This window comes from Camelus ferus, chromosome 1 (assembly GCF_009834535.1).
Source record: "Camelus ferus isolate YT-003-E chromosome 1, BCGSAC_Cfer_1.0, whole genome shotgun sequence".
NCBI classification, from domain to species: domain Eukaryota; kingdom Metazoa; phylum Chordata; class Mammalia; order Artiodactyla; family Camelidae; genus Camelus; species Camelus ferus.
Window position 1 is genome coordinate 90635820 of NC_045696.1, and position 20902 is coordinate 90656721.

Below are 20902 nucleotides of genomic sequence, written 5' to 3' on the forward strand. Positions count from 1 at the left end.
AGACTGCTGACTGCTTCAGCAGCCATCAGATGCCATGCTGGATAAGCTTCATATGCCCTTCCTGATCTACTCTGTAATCACTTCCACCCTGACCTGGCTGTGAACTTCATATGCTACAACAAATAGGCTGCATTGCTTTTCAGCTACTGTTTGGGGATAGCCAATAGAAGACACTGAGGTTAGATCAATTAGAGGCAAGAGGGATAAGGTTAAAGTTTATTTCTTGCCGGGGCCTGGGGGGTTTGACAGTGGCTGCCTTTCCTCTATAGGCACAGTTTCTGTTGGGATGGCTCTCTCTTATACAAGCCCCCAAATGTTTTCATAGCAGCTCTCTTCTCTTTCTCTTCTTAGATCTAAGGCCTACAGGTGGTAAAGACTCACAGCTATTCCTAGGCTAGGAATCTTAATGATTCTTCTCAAACCTGTCCAACCCTTTAATAGTCCTTTCATTGAACTATCTGCTATGCCTTTGAGTGTGCCATGTATCCTCCTGCTGCCACTTTAAGCTGTATACTTGCTCATCAATGGCTCCCTCACTCCTTCCCAAGCCTTGGAGGTCTGAGGCACAATCTATACTGTACTATAGCCAGTATTAGAGTATTAAGTTAGCTTAATACTGGCCTATCTTTTTTTGTCCCAGAATGCTGGTCCCTACCACTGTGTCTCAGGAAATTTAGAATTTGCTTTAGGTAATTTCAAGGTGTGTTTCTATTTCTGACTTGGACCCTTAAACATGTCCTACTGATGGGCTGATGAAGAAAGTTTCTTGGTATCTTATCTATTCCTGATTCCCTCATTTCAGCTCTTAGTCCTTACTTGCTGAATCTTAAGTTTCCAGATTAGGGAAAATTAAAACATTATTTTCACTAATACAAAATAAAATTCCTAACAAGTTGAAGCCTACAGTGAGTAGGCTACTTCATAAAAAACTAGTACATAAATAAATTTTTTATAAATAAAATACTTAAGATATAAATTATGAGCTTTTTATTTAAATGTGTTCAATGCTTCTCAGTTATGAAACACTTTCCATGAAGTTTTTTTTTTAATATTAAATATGCTATAAAACAAAAGGCTTATACCATGTCTCTGTGCCTCTGGGGAATGAAGTTTTATGATTTAACTCTCTACAGCTAACCTATTAGAATTCCAACATGTAAATTACTTCTTTGTGATTGATATCTTTCTACAATGAATTAGAAACTTATACACTGTCTGTAAAGTTTTCAATTATAAAAGAAATATAAACTTATTTTTTTTTTAATACCAAAAGGAAAGTAGAAAATAAAGGCACACCACTTCCATTACTCTTCTCCTCATTACAGTTTGGTGGATATTTTGCCAGGGCATTTTAAACACACATGCACATGCATATATACATACGTATACACACGTGCATACAAGTGAAACATCATCAGATCAGAGGGTGATTTGGGGAAAGCTCTGGACCTTCAGTTGGGATCAGAATTTCTGAACAGACCTGGCAGTCTGGAGAACTGTGCCTTTAACCTCACAGTTTGGCTAACTCTGGGTACTTTATTAAGTTTAAAAACAATGAGAGATAAATGAAAGAACATGGTTAAGTAAAAGATTAATAAAGTTAACTAAACAAAAATTTTTAAATTCTATATGTTAAAAATTAGCAAATAAGTCTAAAAATAAACAACATCCTAGGAATTAGCAAATAAGTCTAAAAATAAACAACATAAAACCAAGATAACAGATACAAGAATTGATAAGACACTAAGAATAAAGAAAAGTCAATAGGAAAAACACAAAAAGCCTACAAGAGTTAACAATGAAAAGATATAAACTTATAAAATGATCAAAGGGAAAATACAATGGACTAACTACCAAATGATATGACAGAGTTCACACCATACATATTATTCATATCAATAAGTGTGAACAGGCTCAAGTCACCTATGAAACAGATTTTCAAATAACTTACAAAAGCAAAACCTAACTCTATGCCGTACACAAAAGGCACACCTAAAACTAAATGATTTAGAAAGTCTAAAAATAAGAGAGATGAGCAAAAGTATAAAGGCAAATGGAAACAATACAGCAGGATTTTGGATCCTGACATCAAAGAATATTTCAAGCCAAAAAACATGAAATGTGACAAAGAAGGACATTTTTTAATGCTTAAAGTAACAACTCGAGATGAGGATATTATTATTAATAATATTTATGTATCAAATACCATAATAATTACTTCTATAAAGTAGAAATGACAGAATATACAACAAGGTATGGAAAGAAACACACTATAACATAGTGTAAGACTGGTAAACTAGACAAAAAAATAATAAAAAAGGGAAGGCTATAGAAAGAAACATAACCAATAAGGTAAATGTTTATAAATATGTATCAAACTTTATATTCTACAAATAGGATATATACTTTTTTCTCCAGTGTACATAAAATATTCACAAAAATATTAGTAAATTCCATGAAGTAGAAATATTACAAAAGCCACTCTCTAGTTAAAACACAATAAAACTAGAAATTAATAAAAAAAATCAAATTGCAAAAAGGCCCTTTAACCTGGAAATTAAATAACTTCTGGGTCAAAGGGGAAAAAAACCCAAATCATAAAATTTCTAAAGAATATTGGCAAAACACTATACTTAGAATTTATGGGATACGTTTATAACAGTAATCAGAGAAAAACTGAAAGCCTTAACAAAAATCAAAATGCATGAGTTAAATTACTAACTCTAGCATCTAGGGGAAAAAAAGCAACAAGCAAACTGAAAGAAGGCATAAGGAAGGAAAAGATAAAAATAAAGGCAGGCTAGAAACAGAAAAATGCAAGATCTAATTAATAAATTATCAAAATCTCACTCTTTTAACAATAATTAAAAAATTTAACAGGAAAATAAACAAAATAAGAATTAGACAGGAGGAAATAAACACTGTAACTGAAAAAATTACCAAACTCATTAAGAAACTACTTTGCCGACCTCCATACAAATAAACTTGAAAATGCAACTGAAATGGATAATTTACTATGAAAATCTTTGGCAAAGTTAAGCTTTTAACAGATTACTAAGATCAAAAATATCAAGTTTCATAAGAGAAAAAGAGAAAGTTATCAACTATAAAAAAGGTACCAGGTCTATATTGCTTCACAAGGGAAATCTACTAAACTATCAAATACACTTCTAATACTGTAAAAATTAATCCTGAGCACAAAAATGAAAAAAAGGAAACCTTCCAAATTGTTTTTATGAAGCAGATATAACCTTAATATCTAAACCAGATAAAGAAAACAGGTAAAAAATAGAAAATTACTGACCAACACCATATATGAATATTAACACAAAAATTAAACATTAGGGTAAAGAATGTAATATTACATTAAAAATTATATATTAACAAATAGGATTCATTATAGGTTATGTATAGGTGTTCAATAGTGAAAAATCCTTAAATATGTTATATTAAAAGATCTAATGCTCATACCAACAAGTGCAGAAAAAAATCTGAAAAAATCAATATCCATTCATGACAAAAAAAAAAAACCTCTCAATAAACTAAGAATAATGGGGAACTTCCTCAACTTGGTAAAGAATATCTACAACAAACCTGTAGAGAGCACCATACTTAATAGTGAGAACTTGAAGCTTTCCCACTAAGAGCAGGTACACAGCACCAAAGTATCCTCTCACCACTTCTTTCAACATCATACTGAAAGTGCTAGCAAATGTAGTAAGACAAAAAAGGAAATAAAAGGTATGTAGATTGGGAAAGAAGAAATAAAACTGTCTTTGTTTGCAGATAACATTATCACCTTCAAAGAAAATCTAAAAGCATCAATAAGAATACCTGGAACTAGTAAGTGATTATAGCAAGGTTGCAGGATACAAGATTAATAAACAAAACTGAATTGTTTTACCATATGCCAGCAGTGAACAAGTAGAATTTGAAATTAAAAACACAATACCATTTACATTAGCATCCAGAAAAATGAATACTTAGCTATAAATCTAACAAGATATGTCTAATATCTATATGAGAAAAACTCTGATGAACAAATTTTCAGGGAGTTATTTTGTGGATATAACAAAATGATTCTAACATTTATATGGAGAGACAAAAGGTCCAGAATAGCCAACACAATACTGAAGAAGAACAAAGTTGGAGGACTGACACTACTCAACTTTAAGACTTACTATAAAGCAAAAGTAATCAAGACAGTGTGATATAGGTGAAAGAATAGACAAATAGATCAAGGAAACAAAATAGAAAGCCCAGAAATAGACCCACATAAATACAGTCGACTGATCTTTGACAAAGGACCAAGGGCAAAACAATGGGCAAGAAGATAATATTTTCAGTAAATGGTGCTGGAACAGCTGGACAGCCACATGCCCAAAAACAAAACCAAAATTACATACAGACCTTATGACCTTCACAAAAATTAACCCAAAAGATAACAGATCTAAATGTAAAATTCCCAGAAGATAACACAGGAGAAAACCCAGATGACCTTCACTACAGCAAAGAGTTTTTAGATAACACCACCAAAGGCATGACTTGTCAAAGAAGAAGGCTGAACTGATAGACAAAGAGAGTAGAACAGTGGTTTCTAGGGGTTGGGGAGTGGAAGAAATGGGGAGATGCTGGTCAAAGGGTACAAACTTTCAGTTAGTAACATGAATAAGTTCTGGAGAATATATAGCATGGTGATTATAGTTAACAATACTGTATTATGGACTTGAAATTTTCTAGGAGAGTAAATCTTAAATGTTCTCACTGCCTGCATAAGTAAATGGTTAATTATGTGAGGTACTGGAAATATTAACTGTTGTGGTAATCATTTCATAATATATGTGTATCAAATCACCATGTTGTATACCTTAAACTTATAGAATGTTATATGTCAGTTATATTTCAGTAAACATGGGGGTTAGGGGGTAGATCCAAATAGCTCATTACATTTTCTAATTCCATAAACATACTGACATATTTAACCTGAAAACATTTCACCATTTTCATGACATCCACCTCGAGCATTTCTTATCTGAACTGGTTATTAAAAGTTTCCTATATACAGAGTAAAATCTAATCTCCTATTTAGAGTGAAATACTATGCTAAGGGGAGGGAAAAACAATTTCAGAATATATATGTTACTACGTTTGACAACAATAATTCTAAAATAAGCAAGCTTTATATTTCTTTACCAAATACAAGCATTACATATTCTACAGGTGTCTGAAATTTTAAAAGTCTAAAAGGTGATATTTTCCCACAACTTTCCTAGGAAAATACCCATCATATTGCCTTTTTTAAAATCTTTAAAATTATACAGATTATATATTCAATAATATATCTAAAGATAAAAGGGTAAAATATCTGGAAACTTGCAGGCTCAGGTCAGAAGAGATTAATAAAATAACACGGAATAATAAGCAAAAATACTTTGTAAACTGGGAATAGTTATAAGACATTATTAAATCAGTAAAAGTCAATTACAAAGCAGCACAAATGCCTATGTTATCATTTATAAGGGCATGATCATTCACATTTTTGAAGTTTACGATATTCAACTTATAAAAAAATGAAATTATATTTTAAAAATATAATGTAGATTATTATGTTTTCTATAAGCTAAAGATGGTTTGATGAGTTCTGAATCAATAATATGTATATTTTTGAAGATTAGCTTTTTAGTAACTTCAGTGCAACAAGATATATTAAACTAAAGCCAATTATTTATTCATACATTTGACCAACAAAAATTTATTTAGCACAAACTGGGTAAGGCCCCATTCTCAGTGCTAGAGATACAGTGGTATATAAACGCACTTTACACAGGTTATCAGTGACATCATTCATTCAGCCAACCACTATTAATCAAAAAAGGCTCCTATTGCCAGGGTATTATGCTTGTTATTGGGAAATACAAAGTTGATAGACATAACCTAGAGGGGCTTATCACTTAAAAGATGGAATCAGGCATGTAAATAATTCTAATGAAGTATTTATAATTGCTATGAATACAAGCTACAATATATACAAAACAAAATTTTAGAAAATCTAATCCAACAATAAGTAAAAAGAAGTACATCATGTCCAAGTGGTATTTCTCCCAGGAATCTAAATAAGATTGGTTTAACATTCAAAACCAACCAATCAAATTCAACATATCAATATTAAGGAAGAAAATACATTTGATCATCTCAGTAAATGCAGAAAAGGCATTTGACAAAATTCAACATTCATTCCCAAGGAAAACTCAAAGCAAACTAGGAATAGAAGAAAAATTCCTTAACCTGAAAAGGCCATCTATCCTACAATTAACATTTTGCTTAATGGTAAAAGACTAAATACTCTCTCCCTAAGATGAGGAACAAATGAAGGCTATTCACTCTCACCACCTGTATTGTGAGTGGAGATTCTAGCCAGATTAATAAGGCAATAAAAGAAAAGGCACTCAGATTTTAAAGGAAAAAAAAAATCACAGATGACATGATTGTCTATGTAGAAAATTTCAAAATCTTAAAAATAACTCTTAAGTTTAACAAAATTACAGGATATAAATTTAATATTCAAAACAGAGTTGTTTTCCTATATACTGTCAATGAACAATTGGAAATTTAAACTTAAACAAAAAAAATCTGTTTACAATGGCACTCTGAAACATAAAATACTTAGGAATAAATCTAACAAAATACATACAAGATCTGTATGCTGAAAACTACATAACTCTGATAAAAGAAATCAAAGAAGAACTGGAGGTAGAGAGCTATAACATGCTCATGAATGGAAGACTCCCTATTGTTAATATGTCAACTCTCTCCAAGCTGATGTGTGAAGTTCACATAAGCCTAATAAAAATTCCACCTGGATTTTTTGATGTGGAAATCAATAAGCTGGTTCTAAAATTTATAAAGGGGAAGAACCAGAATAGGCAAAGCATTCTGGAAAAAAAAAAGATAAAGAACACATTGGAGGACACATCAACTGATTCTAGGACTTACTATAGAGTTACAGTAATTATGGGAATGTGGTAGTGGCAAAAGGGTAGATAGACATTTAGATCAATCAGATAGAACAGAGACTTCAGAAGACACCTAGTAATATGTGGTCAGTTGATATTTTACAAGGGGAGAAAGACAATTCAGTAGAAGGAACTATCTTTTCAACAAATGGCACTGGGACTATTAGATACTCATATGCAAAGAAAAGAACCTGAACTCATACTTCACACCATATACAAAAATTAATTTAAAATGTACTACAGACCTAAATGTAAAATCAAACTACAGGAATTCTAGGAGAAAACATAGAAGCAAATTTTTGTGTTCTCTGATTAGGCAAACATTTCTTAGAAATGACTCTAAAAGCACAAAACATACGAAAAAAACTGATAAATTGGACTTCAACACATTAAGAACTTCTACTCTCCAAAAGACACTGGTAAGAGAATATAAACATGCTACAAAATGTGAAAAATATTTGCAAATCACAGATCTGATAAAGAACTTTTATCAAAAATATATATAATTATCAAAACTCAGCAAATATAAAGCAAATAACCCAATTTTTTTAAAATGGGAAAAGAGGATCTATGACGGCAAATAAGCACATGAAGAGATGCTTAACAACATTCATTATGAGGGATATTCAGGTTAAAAATTCACAATGAGATACCTCTAAACACCAACTGAAATGACCAAAGTAAAACAAAAACTAATAACAGCAAGTATGATAAGGATGTGGAACAACCAGATTTCTCATACATTGCTGTCAGGAGCACAAAATGGTCCAGACACTTTGGAAAACAGTTTGCAGTTTCTCAAAAAGTTAAACATAAATTTATCATATTAACCAGCAATCTCAGTCCTAGGTATTTACTCAAGTGAAACAAAAACTTACGTTCACACAAAATCCTACCTGAAAATATTGTAATGGTTTAATTCATAATTCTTCAAAACTAGAAAGAACCTAAACATTCTTCAATTAATTAATCCATACAATGGAATGCTATGCAGTAATAAAAAAGGAATAAACTATTGATACATGCCACAACACAAAAAAAGTCTCAAAAGCATTATGCTATGTCAAAGAAACCAGACCCAAAAACGTACTTATTATATGATTGAATTTATATGACATATTAGAAAAGTCAAGACTAGAGGGACAAAAAACAGACCAGTTTCTGGTGGTAGGAAGGGTTCACAACAAAGAGGAATGGGGATATTTTGGAAGATGATAAAACTGTTCTATATCTTGATTCTGGGTGTTATTACACAACTGTTTGCATTTGTCAAAAATCAAAGAACTGTTCCTATAAAGGGTGTATAATATTGTATGTAAATCATTAACTTAAAAAAACAGATTGTTAGAAAATAGGCAAGGCATAGACAAGAGAAAATATATAAACTAAGTAACTGACTTGTATTCAGAATATATAACTCTACAAGTCAATAATACAAACAATACCTTTAAAAAATGGGCAAGTGATATGAGGAGATACTTTACAAAAGTATACAGATGACCAGTGATTTCATGAAAGATGCCCAATCTCATCAGCCATCACAGAAATGCACATTAAAGTCAAATGAAATACAACACATTTAATAGAATGGCTGAAATTAAACATAAAAACCAACATCACGTGACATCAAGGATGGGGAACAAATGGCTCTTCCATACTATGGTATGGAACCAAAAATGGTCTAGCCACCTTGGAAAACAGTTTGGCATTAAAAGTAAAACTATACTTACTATATAAAAAGGTAATCCCATTCCTAAGTATTTACTCAAGAGAAATGAAAATACATGTTCACACAGACTTGTACTCAAATGTTCATATAAATTTTACTCACAAAAGCCATAACTGGAAACAATTCACCTGTCCACTAAATGCTGAATGAATAAACAAACCGGTATAGACATACAGCGGAATACTACTCAGCAACAAAAACAGTCACTCACAACAATGTGTACAAATCTGAAAAGCACTATGCCAAGTGAAGGACTACAGACACAGAATTCTACATACTGTATGATTCCATTTATATGGCATTTTGCAAACAGCAAAACCACAGTAACGTAAAGCAGATTAGTGGTCGCAGAGGTCCAAGAAAGGGAGCTAGAAATGACTTCAAAGAAGTAAAAAGGAACTTTTTGGAATAATATAAATATTCTTTATTAAAAATTTTGGTAGTAGTTTTACAACTATATACATTTGTCAAAACTTATCAAATTTCATACTAAATGTTGGGGAATTGTATCATGTTTAAATTAAACCTTTTCTATATCTCTAGCTTCTCTCTGTAACTACAAAACAATTGGAAAATAAAGACAAGCCAAAAAAAATTTTAAATAACCTTAAAAACCACTGCCCAGAGACAATAACTACTATTAGCATTTTGATATAAATCACCCAGGGTATTTTTCAATGTAAACACTGACTTTTGGTCAAACCTAAAATAGGATCAGAGCCTTCACATTGTTCAGGAGCCTTCATTTTTTCAATTCCAAAATAGATCACAAATATATTTCTATTTCAGTAAATACACTGTATACACTAAAAAGCAAAATAGGCTATACTATGATTCTCCTAGTTTTAAGTGAATACCAAGAATTCCTAGCATATAATGTATTTTTGTTGTCATTAATTATTTCAATATTTGCAAAATTTATTTTTATTATCATATAACTCTATTTAATTCACAGGTCTTGCATTCTCTAAGGAATGCATTTTCTAATTTTGCTATATAAAATTCAAAGAAAAACCCTTTCTAAAAATAGAACAAAATCTTGACTTCTATGGGATGGTAGGACAATTAAAAACTAGGAGTTATTATTAAATAAACACTAATAAAAACTTTTTGGAAGAGTAAGTTATTTGTTGATTTGTTACCATCAACTCTTTGTAAATTTAGGGGAAGATGCTATATTCACACACAAAAAGGGCCACTCTATTTAAACAGTTTTTTTTTTTTTATTATGAAAGAAAAAAGAAACCCCAGGGTCTAAAATGTAATGAGTGATCCTATTAGTTCCACCAGACTAAAATCATACAGTCTACGTATGTGGTCTTTTCAGCCACATCTGTCATGAACCATTTCTACATCACAAAATGCAAAATACTGAGCACTGATTTACTAGATGAGACCTGGGAAAGTATTCATCATTTGATTTCCCCCTAAAAGAAAAATTGGCTCATAGGAAGATAGGCAACAGTTCTGTACAGAGCACACTCAAAACTTACACATTTTAGAATCAAATCTTAATATAATCCAAGAAAAAAAGATTAAAAAATGAAGTAAAAGAGTAAACAAAATAGAAAAACAAGAAATCTCAATCATGACTTTCTTAAAAATCCAAATATTCTGCCTGGTTAGGAAGCATGGATCAATGATTAAAAATTTTTATAATATGTGAATATGTATAAACGTGCTTACAATGTAGTAGTAGATGCTCAATAAATGGCACTCTTATTATTTTAAATACTTCATGGAATACGTATTTATTAAGCATTTTATATACTTATCTGATATTCCTCCTTCCTAAAGCTCTCAGTTACACAAAAATGGAATTTTTAGTAACATAAAATGTATCATACAGAAGAGTTTTGAATTACTTATTTCTTTGATTTATCTGAAGTCTACATTACTTTATGATAAATTTCTTTACATAATGTTATTTATTCTTATCATAAAAATAGACCTATAATTTCTCTTATAGGAATAGGTTGGCTATCATTCCAAATTTTTTAATGGCTTCAATTAAGAAATATTAAAGAGTGCTTTAAAAAAACCTCATTACATAATTCATAATTAGGTAAATTATTTACAATGATTTTAAAACCAGTGAAAAAGAAACTGCATACTTGATTTATAAGCAAACATCCAAATCTTATACATTTGTCAGTCTTTTAATAATGAAATCTGGGGAAAAATAAATTCACAGACACCCAAGTGAATTGGCAACTGTAAGTGACAGAAGCCCTTCTAAATCCTCTGTTTACACTGGGGATTAGTGGAGTAGATTTTGAGTTGCAAACTGAACAGTCCATGGTCAAGGGAACCTGCTCCCTGTCAGCCCGCAGGGCATAAGGACAAAGCACGGTCCTGGTAGGAAGTGACCCATAAACATATTCCTACCCAGGATTTATACAAAGCCAGTCTGCCTCACAGAAACTCCATATGACCATTAACTGGCCTGCAAGGCCTGCCAGGAGGCCTAATTACAGGTCTACAGAGCCCAATACAAAAGCTGAAGGGCTTTAGCCTAGGGATGATCTGCTTTATACTGACTTGAGAGAGTCCATATAGAGGACCCAAAAGAAAGAGGTTTAGCTTTAAAATTCTCCCCAGAGATCCAGCATTGTACTCGAGTCTAGAAAGCCCACATGCAACATACTTCAGCTAGGCTTAAACATACCACCCTCTCAAAATTAACATTCAACTACTGTCTGCTTAACATCTGCTCAAACATGGCAAGTTGCTGTGATATTGTTAGACTCTAACTGATAGCTTTCTTCTTACTAAATATTATTAGGGATAAATTACACTTATTCAAATATAAATATGTAACTGATGCTAAAACAAATAATTTATGTTTTAATAAAGTAATTTATTTAATGATTCTCTTTAGGAAGCACTAATATATCTTTCTAGATTAACACAAAGTCCAAAATCATGTTCATTACTGGAAATCGGAGTCAAGTTAACATTATCAATTTGATTTTGCATTAAAGCTTTTAAATTTTATGCAGAATTTCTAAAGTTCACAGAAACTACATTTGATGAAACAAAGGTTTTCATCAATGCCCAAGTCAATTAAACTATTCAAGGTTTTATTCATTTGTTTCTTTAAAAAAGCACAAGAATTATTAATTCTTGGTAACTTCTAACTGTGTATGTAGGCTGGTATGAGGAGGATGTTTGGCTCAATGTCTCTTCTTTGTTTACCTCATAAAGCCACTCAGTGATGCCATAAAAACTACTTCCACTCCTCCAAGCTAATGTCTATAGGACACTCGGTTAAAAGTTAGGTGCTGTTCTAAATACTTTATTAATTTATTTGTTTCTCATAAAAACTATAAAGGTACATATTATTCCCACTTCATAAATGAAAACACTGAGGTCCAGCAAGCTTTAACAATTTTCCCATGGTTTTATCAGTAAATAAAGCCTTCTGACTTGAGAACCTGACCACCATACTATACTGCCTTTCAGACTAATTGCTAACATATACTGAATGCTTACTATGTACCAGGTTCTGTTCTAGGTGTTATACAAATGTTAACACATTTTAAGTCCACAACAACCCCATTAGTTATGTACTATTAATATCTTCTTTTTACAGATGAGGAAACTAAAGGAGAGTAAAGGGAAAGTGATCTGTCCAAGCTCACAAAGTCAGTTAGTGAGGCCGAATATGAACCTAGACTAACAACACACAATCAAGCAGAAGCCTGTGGGGAGGGGTGGTAAAGAGAAGTCTGAAAACTATTTATTTACATGAACTAGAAGTTAACTTTTCAATCACTTGCTCTGTTTTTCAGTTTTGCCCTACATGAAAGCCTCTCTCACAGTAAATCAGCCTATTTCTTGGAGCCAGAGATCAGCAGTCAGAAACCTACAGAGCAAAACCTCTGTCAAGTTTAAACCAGGGTAGCAGAATGGCTTTCTATGCTCTAAAGAAACAATAGAACATTATTATGGCAATCTCATTGTAATTCTTAGAACCACAAATATTTAAAGCTAGACTGGAGCTCCAAGACTACATGACTATGAAGAGAAAGGGTCAGGACTTGGCTTCCAGGTACTTATGGGCAACCAAGAGAAGAAAATCCAAATTTAACATGCTGCAGAAGAACTGGGATGGAATGAAACATTTAGGGCTTACTCCTAAAAACAGTTTATTTCCTTGCTATAGTAAGCTTATGTGTGTAATTTATATCTTTTTTACAATATTTAATCAGCTTCCATCACAGCAAGGGTCACTGAAGTACATGTCCCTAGATAGGCTGAAGAAAAACCCACTGGTGATTATAAAACATTACCTTAGATTTTTCAAAGTTATCAGAAACACAGCTATTATGAGCACCCTTAATAGTTAAGGAAAAAAAACTTTCCTTCTGACTAAAACTTTATTCCTTTTGTATTATCAATGAAAACTCATTTTAGAATTAAAGGCTTGCTTGAGGATAGAAATTATTTTACTGTAAGGAAATTGTAGCATTATGCCTAACAAAAGAAGACATGTATTTGATAATGTTTTCTATCACCCTTCTTTCTCCCCAGCCTAACTCATGAATTTAACCTATAAGATCGAAATAGCTCAGAAGTCAGAAATCATTGGATTTAAGTCCTGGTTCTGCCACTTATTAGCTATGTGCTCTTTTACAAGTCATTTTTAAGCTTTCAGGATATTTGTAACATGGAATTAATTAGCTCTCCATGCAGTGACACGAGTCAAATGATAAAAAGGTTTATGAACGTGCTGTGAAAACTATAAAGCTCAATAAAAAGGGTTGTAGATACTATTCAGAAAATGAAATATTACACAGAAATTGTGTGATAAAGGTGACTTACCATACATATACTAAAAGAAATTTCTATTTTTCTTATAACATTAGAGATATAATTTTAAAGGCTGCAGATGCCAATAATCCTATTAAAAGTAAAATAGTAAGGAGAAATTATTTCTTAAAACTATGTTGTGAGAAGTGTTATCTTTTCATGCTGATGAAAAATATTTATGTTTTGGAAAAGTCTCTCCTCTAAATTCTTCTTCAGAACTATGAACATACTTAGCATAAGATGATACTGTGTTTTTGAGAAAAACCCAAATAATGTTTGGAATGGTGCTAACAAGCCAAACAACAGTGAGAGCAAAAGTGAGGGAGACAAGTCTTAAAGTAAACTTATTATCTCCCTCTTCTCCTGTGTGATAATTAGGCTTCATTACCTCTTCTGTCATGTACTACCTTAAAGCTTAAGATTAAAAAGTCTACTGTTGCTGTATAACTTCTGTTTTTGAGGCCAGGGAACTTTTTAATATATTTACTTGAAATCCACCAGAGTTTGAAATGAATACACCAGCATCTAAAGGCGTACTTTCCAGTTTTTTCAGAACATTTGTTTTTCCAAAATAACTTATTTACCAAAGATTAATAGCTAGAATTCAATCTGGTATAGTACCACTACAGGTGCTATCAAAACTACTGGGGAAGATTTAGAAGTTTTAGATATGGTTCCTGACCTTCAGACATTTATTATTTCATTTAGAAAATAAGTCCAACACTCATGAAACTAATATTAATATCAGCAGTATGTGAGTAAATATCAACATGAATGGTGTACATAGAAAAGGAGAAAAAGAAGTCAAAGGAGAACATAAAGATTATGTGCTGGAACGGTCAGGGAAGTCATGTGGAAATTTTATTTGAGATGCTTACTGAAGTGTTAAGAGAGGAAAAGAAGGAGAAAGACATTTCTAGAGGAGGAGAATACACAAGCAAAGATTCCCAGGTAGAAAAGAACATGAGTAAATCAAAGAACAATGAGAAGAAGTACAAAAATGAATTCTGAGAAATAAACTTGGAAAAGTCAGAAATCTGGAATCTTAAGCACAGAAGTGTAAAACTGATCTTGTAAGCAATTTAGAGCCATTGAATAATTTTGAGCAAAGACGTAGCATGACCAAATGGTGGCTGAGAAAGAATCACCTAGCAGTGGTATTCACAAAAAGCAATATGGAAATAAAAATTTTCTGGTGGACCCCTTTTGCAAGACTCTAGGCTAGGCATTTCATGTATTATAATATTTATCTTCACAACAGCTCTATAAGGTAGTTATCATCTTCCCTCTGACAGACTAGGAAATTATTATGGTAGAGAGAAATCCTCAAACCTAAATACTTTCAAACAGATAACTTAAATGCATGACATGGTCTCACTGAGACGATAGGAGGTTATACTTGTATATTACTGGTGGGAATGTAATGCGGTTCAGCCACTGTGGAGAAGTTTGGTGGTTCTGCAAAAAGTTAAACACAGAACTACCAAAAGACCCTATAATTACACTCCTAAGTGTACACCTCTCAAAATTACAATCAGATCCTCAAATAAGTACATGTGTATGCATGCTCACAGCTACACTATTCACAATAGCCAAAAGGTAGAAAAAAACCAAACTTCCATCAATATATGAATGGATAACACATGGCATAAATATATAACAATGGATATTATTCAGCCATAAAAAGGAATAAAATACTGACACTTGCTACAATGTAACCATACCTCCAAAATATTATGCTAAATGAAAGAGGTTAGTTATACAAGGTTACACATTGTATGACTCCATTGATAAATATGCAGAATGGATAAATCCATAGAGACAGAGGGCAGACAGGTGGTTACCAGGAGCTATGGGTCAGGAAAATGGAGAGAAACGAGCTTAATAGGTGAGGGGTTTTACTTTGGAAATGTTTTGAAACTAGACAGAGGTGGCGGTTATGTAGCACTGTGAATGTATTTAATGCCACTGAATTGTTCGATATAAACAATTATGATTAATTTTACATTATTTGAATTTCACCTCAATTACTTTTAAAAAGTAGAGAAATACAGTGAACTAGAAAATATACACATCTGTTATATTCCATTAAAAAAGACAAACTTCTGTTTTGGCTAAATAATAAACATCAAACGACTAAAGGACAGAATGAGTGAATAAAAGGAGAAAGCTTAGAACTCTTCCACTATTCAGTACCCTCTCTGGAGAAGTAAAGGAATTGAAGCAAGAGACCAATTAGGAGGTAACAGATTAAACTTTGGGTGGAATGCTTGGTCTAGACTAAGGAGCTGGCGAAAGATAATAGAAGGATTACTATAAAAAATACTTCAAAATTAGAGTACCAATTCTAGGTTGCCTATAAAGAAGTCAAGGATAAACATTTCAAAGTTTTGAATCTGAATGAACGGAAGAATGGTAAAAGAATTTTTAAAAAAGAAAGAATTCATGGCCAACAGCATTTTTAATTGGATTTACTCAATATCAGAATAAAACATTAGCCGAAGTTATAACTGAAAGATTCAGACTTACAAAATTACATAGCTTTACAAGCTTCTGTGTCCTATTGCATTTGGGAAGAAAACAAACAAACAAACATGAGATATAACCTTAAATTCACATCACCTTCAAATTAAAAGTTAAACAAGAGCCATGAGATTTCATTTCAATTTCAAGTTGGCAATGAACATAAAAGTCGGAAGATTTAGCATAGCAAAGTGTAAAAGTGTTAACAGTTTAGTACGTACAAAATATGATCACAAATACAATAAAATCTCTCATTTCAAATTCATGTTTGATACAACATACATGACACCCATACAGTTATATTTTGCTTAATGTTACTTTACTCACACTTATGTCTTTCAGAATCATACCACTAACAATCATTGCCAAAAGTTCTAAACATGTTTTATTTCCAAACCAATAGCATTATTAACATTTATTAATAAATCAGTAACAACGCAATGGTTATATATAAAAGTTTCTTCTGGGACATACAGAGTAAAAGACAGTGTAATCGGCAAGATTTATAAATATGAATCCCCTCTACCAGATTATGGTAATTATAAGGCTGAAATAAATCTTGCCTCAAGAATCTAGCATACAGCCTTAGGTTTTTCCCCATATCTAATTTTAAAGCCTCAAAGTTGAGGGTGTTTTCCCTGGGAACTCAAGTAAACTCCAAAGAGACAGAATGTGAACTACCAGACCTTTCTATCCAGCTACTTCAGACTTTGGACTAGGCTAGACTTTAACCACAAGCCTTACCAGACAGAGCTCAAGTTCTTATTCCCCCTACTTTATTTTGCTTATTTGTTTATTGTTAATAATACAATGAACACCTTGATTCATCACTGAAACAGAGATCTAGAACCTTGACAGTAAGTTATATATTTGCTTAGTGCCCCTCTATCCATCTACTTCCCCTCTCCAGGGCCACAAGTTCTCATTAATAATAGTACTGGATGTTTTTCAAAGGGTATAATATGTATTTCATGTTATACAAGCAATATAGTCATGGAACTGGCATCCAAAAGTGAAATTTGGTAAAATGGTTTCTTAACTAGTGACAATGAAAAGTAGCACAATCTTTTTGTAAAACAATTTAGGAAAAATGTATTAAAAGTCACTCTAAATATTAACACCCACTAACCTCAATTCTACGGCAATCAATCCAAAAAAAAAAAATCTAACATATGAAAAACACAACTTGTAACAGGATGTGCATCACAATGTTATTGATAATTAGGAAAAGCTAGAGACAGCCTATTCAATAAGAAAATGATGACATAAATAATGCTACATCTAGGTAAGGTCTGTCCTTTGCTTATGGGGACAATGTAAGTTATTTTTGTTTGAAAATTGACGTAATATTTTGAATGTTTGTCAAATTCACTGAACCTTACTCTTTATCCTTAATAGAATTTAGAATGTTAAATTTAAAAATGATGGGTGACCGCTGGGACCAATATAAGCAAGTTATACACTATAAAGTTTGGATTGTCAGATCTATTTTATAACACGCTTCAAAATCATACTAAAAGATAAAGAAAACTGTATAACACTAAAAAATAAAATTCTTTACAGTTGTATTAATAGAAATAAATATTTTCTGGACTAAGCACCATAAATATTTTCCTTTAAAGCAAGAGCTTGTCAATATTCAAGTTATAAACTGGAAATATTTTTTCAAAGCAAAATGCCACTAAAGAATGAATATATATAATATAAATAACAGAGAATCATATTAATTAGCTTTATTAGAGTCAAAATTTGAAAAACCCAATAGCAATCAGCATTTAAGTAAATCATGTTTTCTACATAAAGATAAAATGAGGATTAATACATAAAATATAAGTGACTTAAAGTAATATGAAGCAGTATAGAGGTTCACAGTCAAAACATTTATTAATTTTTAATCCCTATATGATAAGTTACTTCAATTAGTGATTTATGAAGCTACTATATCATTTATCCTGGAGTTCCAAATCTTTATACTATGGACACTTAGAGTGGGAATAAAAGGAACTTATGCAAGAAATCCTTGAAGTTTAGTGTGTATATATGTATTTTCTCAATTAATGAATATTAAAAATATAACTATTACCATTTGGAAGTCTGAAATTACTTTGGTATTAAAATAGAAGTCTCACTTTCCAATTAGAAATTATGAACTCTTTACAGATCTTTAAAAAGTAAATAATTTTAAGAGATATGTACAACTTTGGTGGTATTATTCTAATCTTACCTTGTGCTTGATCTTGACAACTTATAATTTGAATGCTATATATATTTTTTGAAAAGCACATTAAAATTCAGAGTAAAATACCAGTTACTTGGAAAAGATAACATGGATTCTTTATATTTTTAAAAACATAAAGTATCTAATGTCTACATGAATCTGGGTACCATAACCTAAAAAATCAAAGTCTAAGCATTATTGTGCAATTGAGATATTAAAACATAGGATTTTAAGATTAGATGGTATCCAGAATAAGCAGTCCAATGAGTTAGCCCAATGTAAGTGGAGGAATTATTAAACCACATTCATCTCATTTCCTTTAGAATAATGAAAATCTTCATCTAGAACTCATGATTATCAAAATAAAATAAAAAATTAAAATTAAATCAAAACAGATTACAGTCCTGAACATAAAAATGTAAAAGTATAAAAATTTTCTTTAAGATGCCACCAAAAGCACAGTCCATAAAAGGCAAAAGTCAATAGTGGACTTCATGAAAATTAAAACTAAAATCGAAGGCAATTTTATAAATAAGAAGGTAAATGACCTTTTAACATTATACTATAGCAATAAATATTTGAGGTAAAATATGTCCATATTCAGATATCATAAACTTGTGAGACTGTAAGAAAATAGGTGTTTTTCCTCTTCAACCCACCTGTAAGAATGCTAGGAGTTATTTCACATTTTTTTCATTTAAATAAACTTAATTATTAATACTCACCAGCAGCTTCCAGAACCAGCTGTAGTCTGGCTTTGGCCTGTTCAGCTGGTGGCTAAAAATCAACCACAAAGACGTTTACAAGTCAGTTTTAATAGATGGAGCTTATAAATTAATGCATTGTTACATGAGTATCAGAAAATTAAGAGAACTTTATCATAATCAGTATTAATATCCATTCACATCTTAACAAAATTCCATCACAGCAGCTCTACCAATCTATTCTCTCACCTTTGTTATCAAATCACACTTTTCATTATTATGATGCAAGAATGAAATTCTTTCATTTTTTTTTTTTACTGGAATAGGTTTTGTTTACTACCCAACATGTACCAATCAGCAACAACCTAAATAACTGCAATTTAAAAATGAAACAAAACCCACACATTTATCAACATATTCTCAGGTTGGGTTATTTCTTGCTATATGGAAACATGCAAAATGGCCTATTAGAATTTAAATAGCAATTTAAAGTACAATACCTCAGGCAAATCATATCCTAAAACCAAATATTTTCTCTTTTCCTTACAGTACTTGAAAGGAGCAATTGTGATGAAGATAGGACACAATGTGAGTTACTGCTTTCAATTTCTACTACTGCTCTAAAATTGTTCTCTCAATGAACATTGATTCAATACAGTAAATAATGTTGAAACTACTTTCGTATCAGTGACCTTATTCTGAGATTTTTGGATAATGTGTTGATGGTATCCAAACTATAACATGGATTGTACCAAGGTTATGATTTTTATGAAGACCTGTTAAAAACTTTTTAATACTTAAGACTTTACTTCAATATTGTAGAATAGATAAACAAGATTATACTGTATAGCACAGGGAAATATACACAAGATCTTATGGTAGCTCACAGAGAAAAAAATGTGACAATGAATATATATATGTTCATGTATAACTGAAAAATTGTGCTCTACACTGGAATTTGACACAACAATGTAAAACGATTATAAATCAATAAAAAATGTTAAAAAAAAAAAGACTTTACTTCACAATGCATTTATAAATATGTCAGCAAGTGACTACATAACCTCATGTTTATATATATGATACCATCATTTGAGAATTAACATTCGTAAGACATATTTGAGTATTTTGCTATTTGCAAAAAAAACAGCCTGCATGAAAAGAATTACAGTAACTGGATAAAGAAAGAAGATGTTGTACTCAGAAAAGACTAAGAATTTGAATGGTGTTTCTGAATAAACTGTAAGAAACAGGATGAGAAAGTGGCAGGTAAGATGGGAAGGAGGACAAGGATAGTCTTTTATACCACAGAAGAAGGGTTTAAAGAAACAGTGGCCTAAATCCGGTTTTGTGAGATTTCCTGGAACACAGCCATGCACATTTGTTTATATTTGTCCAATGGTTGCTTTTGTGCTCAGCTCAACAACAGCAGTCAATTATTCGTGGCAGGAAACTTAGGGCCAACAAAGCCTAAAATATTTACTAACTGGATCTTTAAAGAAGTTTCCTGACCTCTGCCACAGAAGATGGAGAGACTTGAAGAATTTGAAACGGGGGTGATGAGACGAGATCTGCACTCTGTACATCATTAGAACAATAAACCTGAGGATGAACTGAAAAGAACATGACAGAAGGAAGGCAAGGAGCTCAGTTAGGGAGCAATTAAAGAATTCCAGGTGACAGATGATGAGGGCCTGGGGTGGAGCAGTAACTCTAAGGCTGAACAGGAAGAACTAGATTGGAGAAATATTTAATCAGTAAAATGAAAGGATTGATTGGATATGAGAGAAAGAAGAGTTGACAAACAAAAAGAATACTTTATGTATATGCTTGTAGAGAAAGTGTACAAACATGTGCTTTATAAAGTTATAAATATTAAAATATGTAACAAAATTAACAT

The 20902-nt window shown here is 31.7% G+C and overlaps 1 protein-coding gene across 4 annotated transcripts in view; it reads right to left on the minus strand.

Moving 5' to 3' along the window:
* Positions 1–20902, minus strand: part of RSRC1 (arginine and serine rich coiled-coil 1) — a 349746-nt gene that overhangs the window by 133622 nt on the left and 195222 nt on the right. For all 4 annotated transcript variants that reach the window (XM_032485537.1, XM_032485545.1, XM_032485521.1 and 1 more), the window contains one exon: positions 19024–19075. In XM_032485537.1, coding sequence (XP_032341428.1) covers positions 19024–19075 — 52 coding nt within the window. The remainder of the gene's footprint in view (positions 1–19023; positions 19076–20902) is intronic.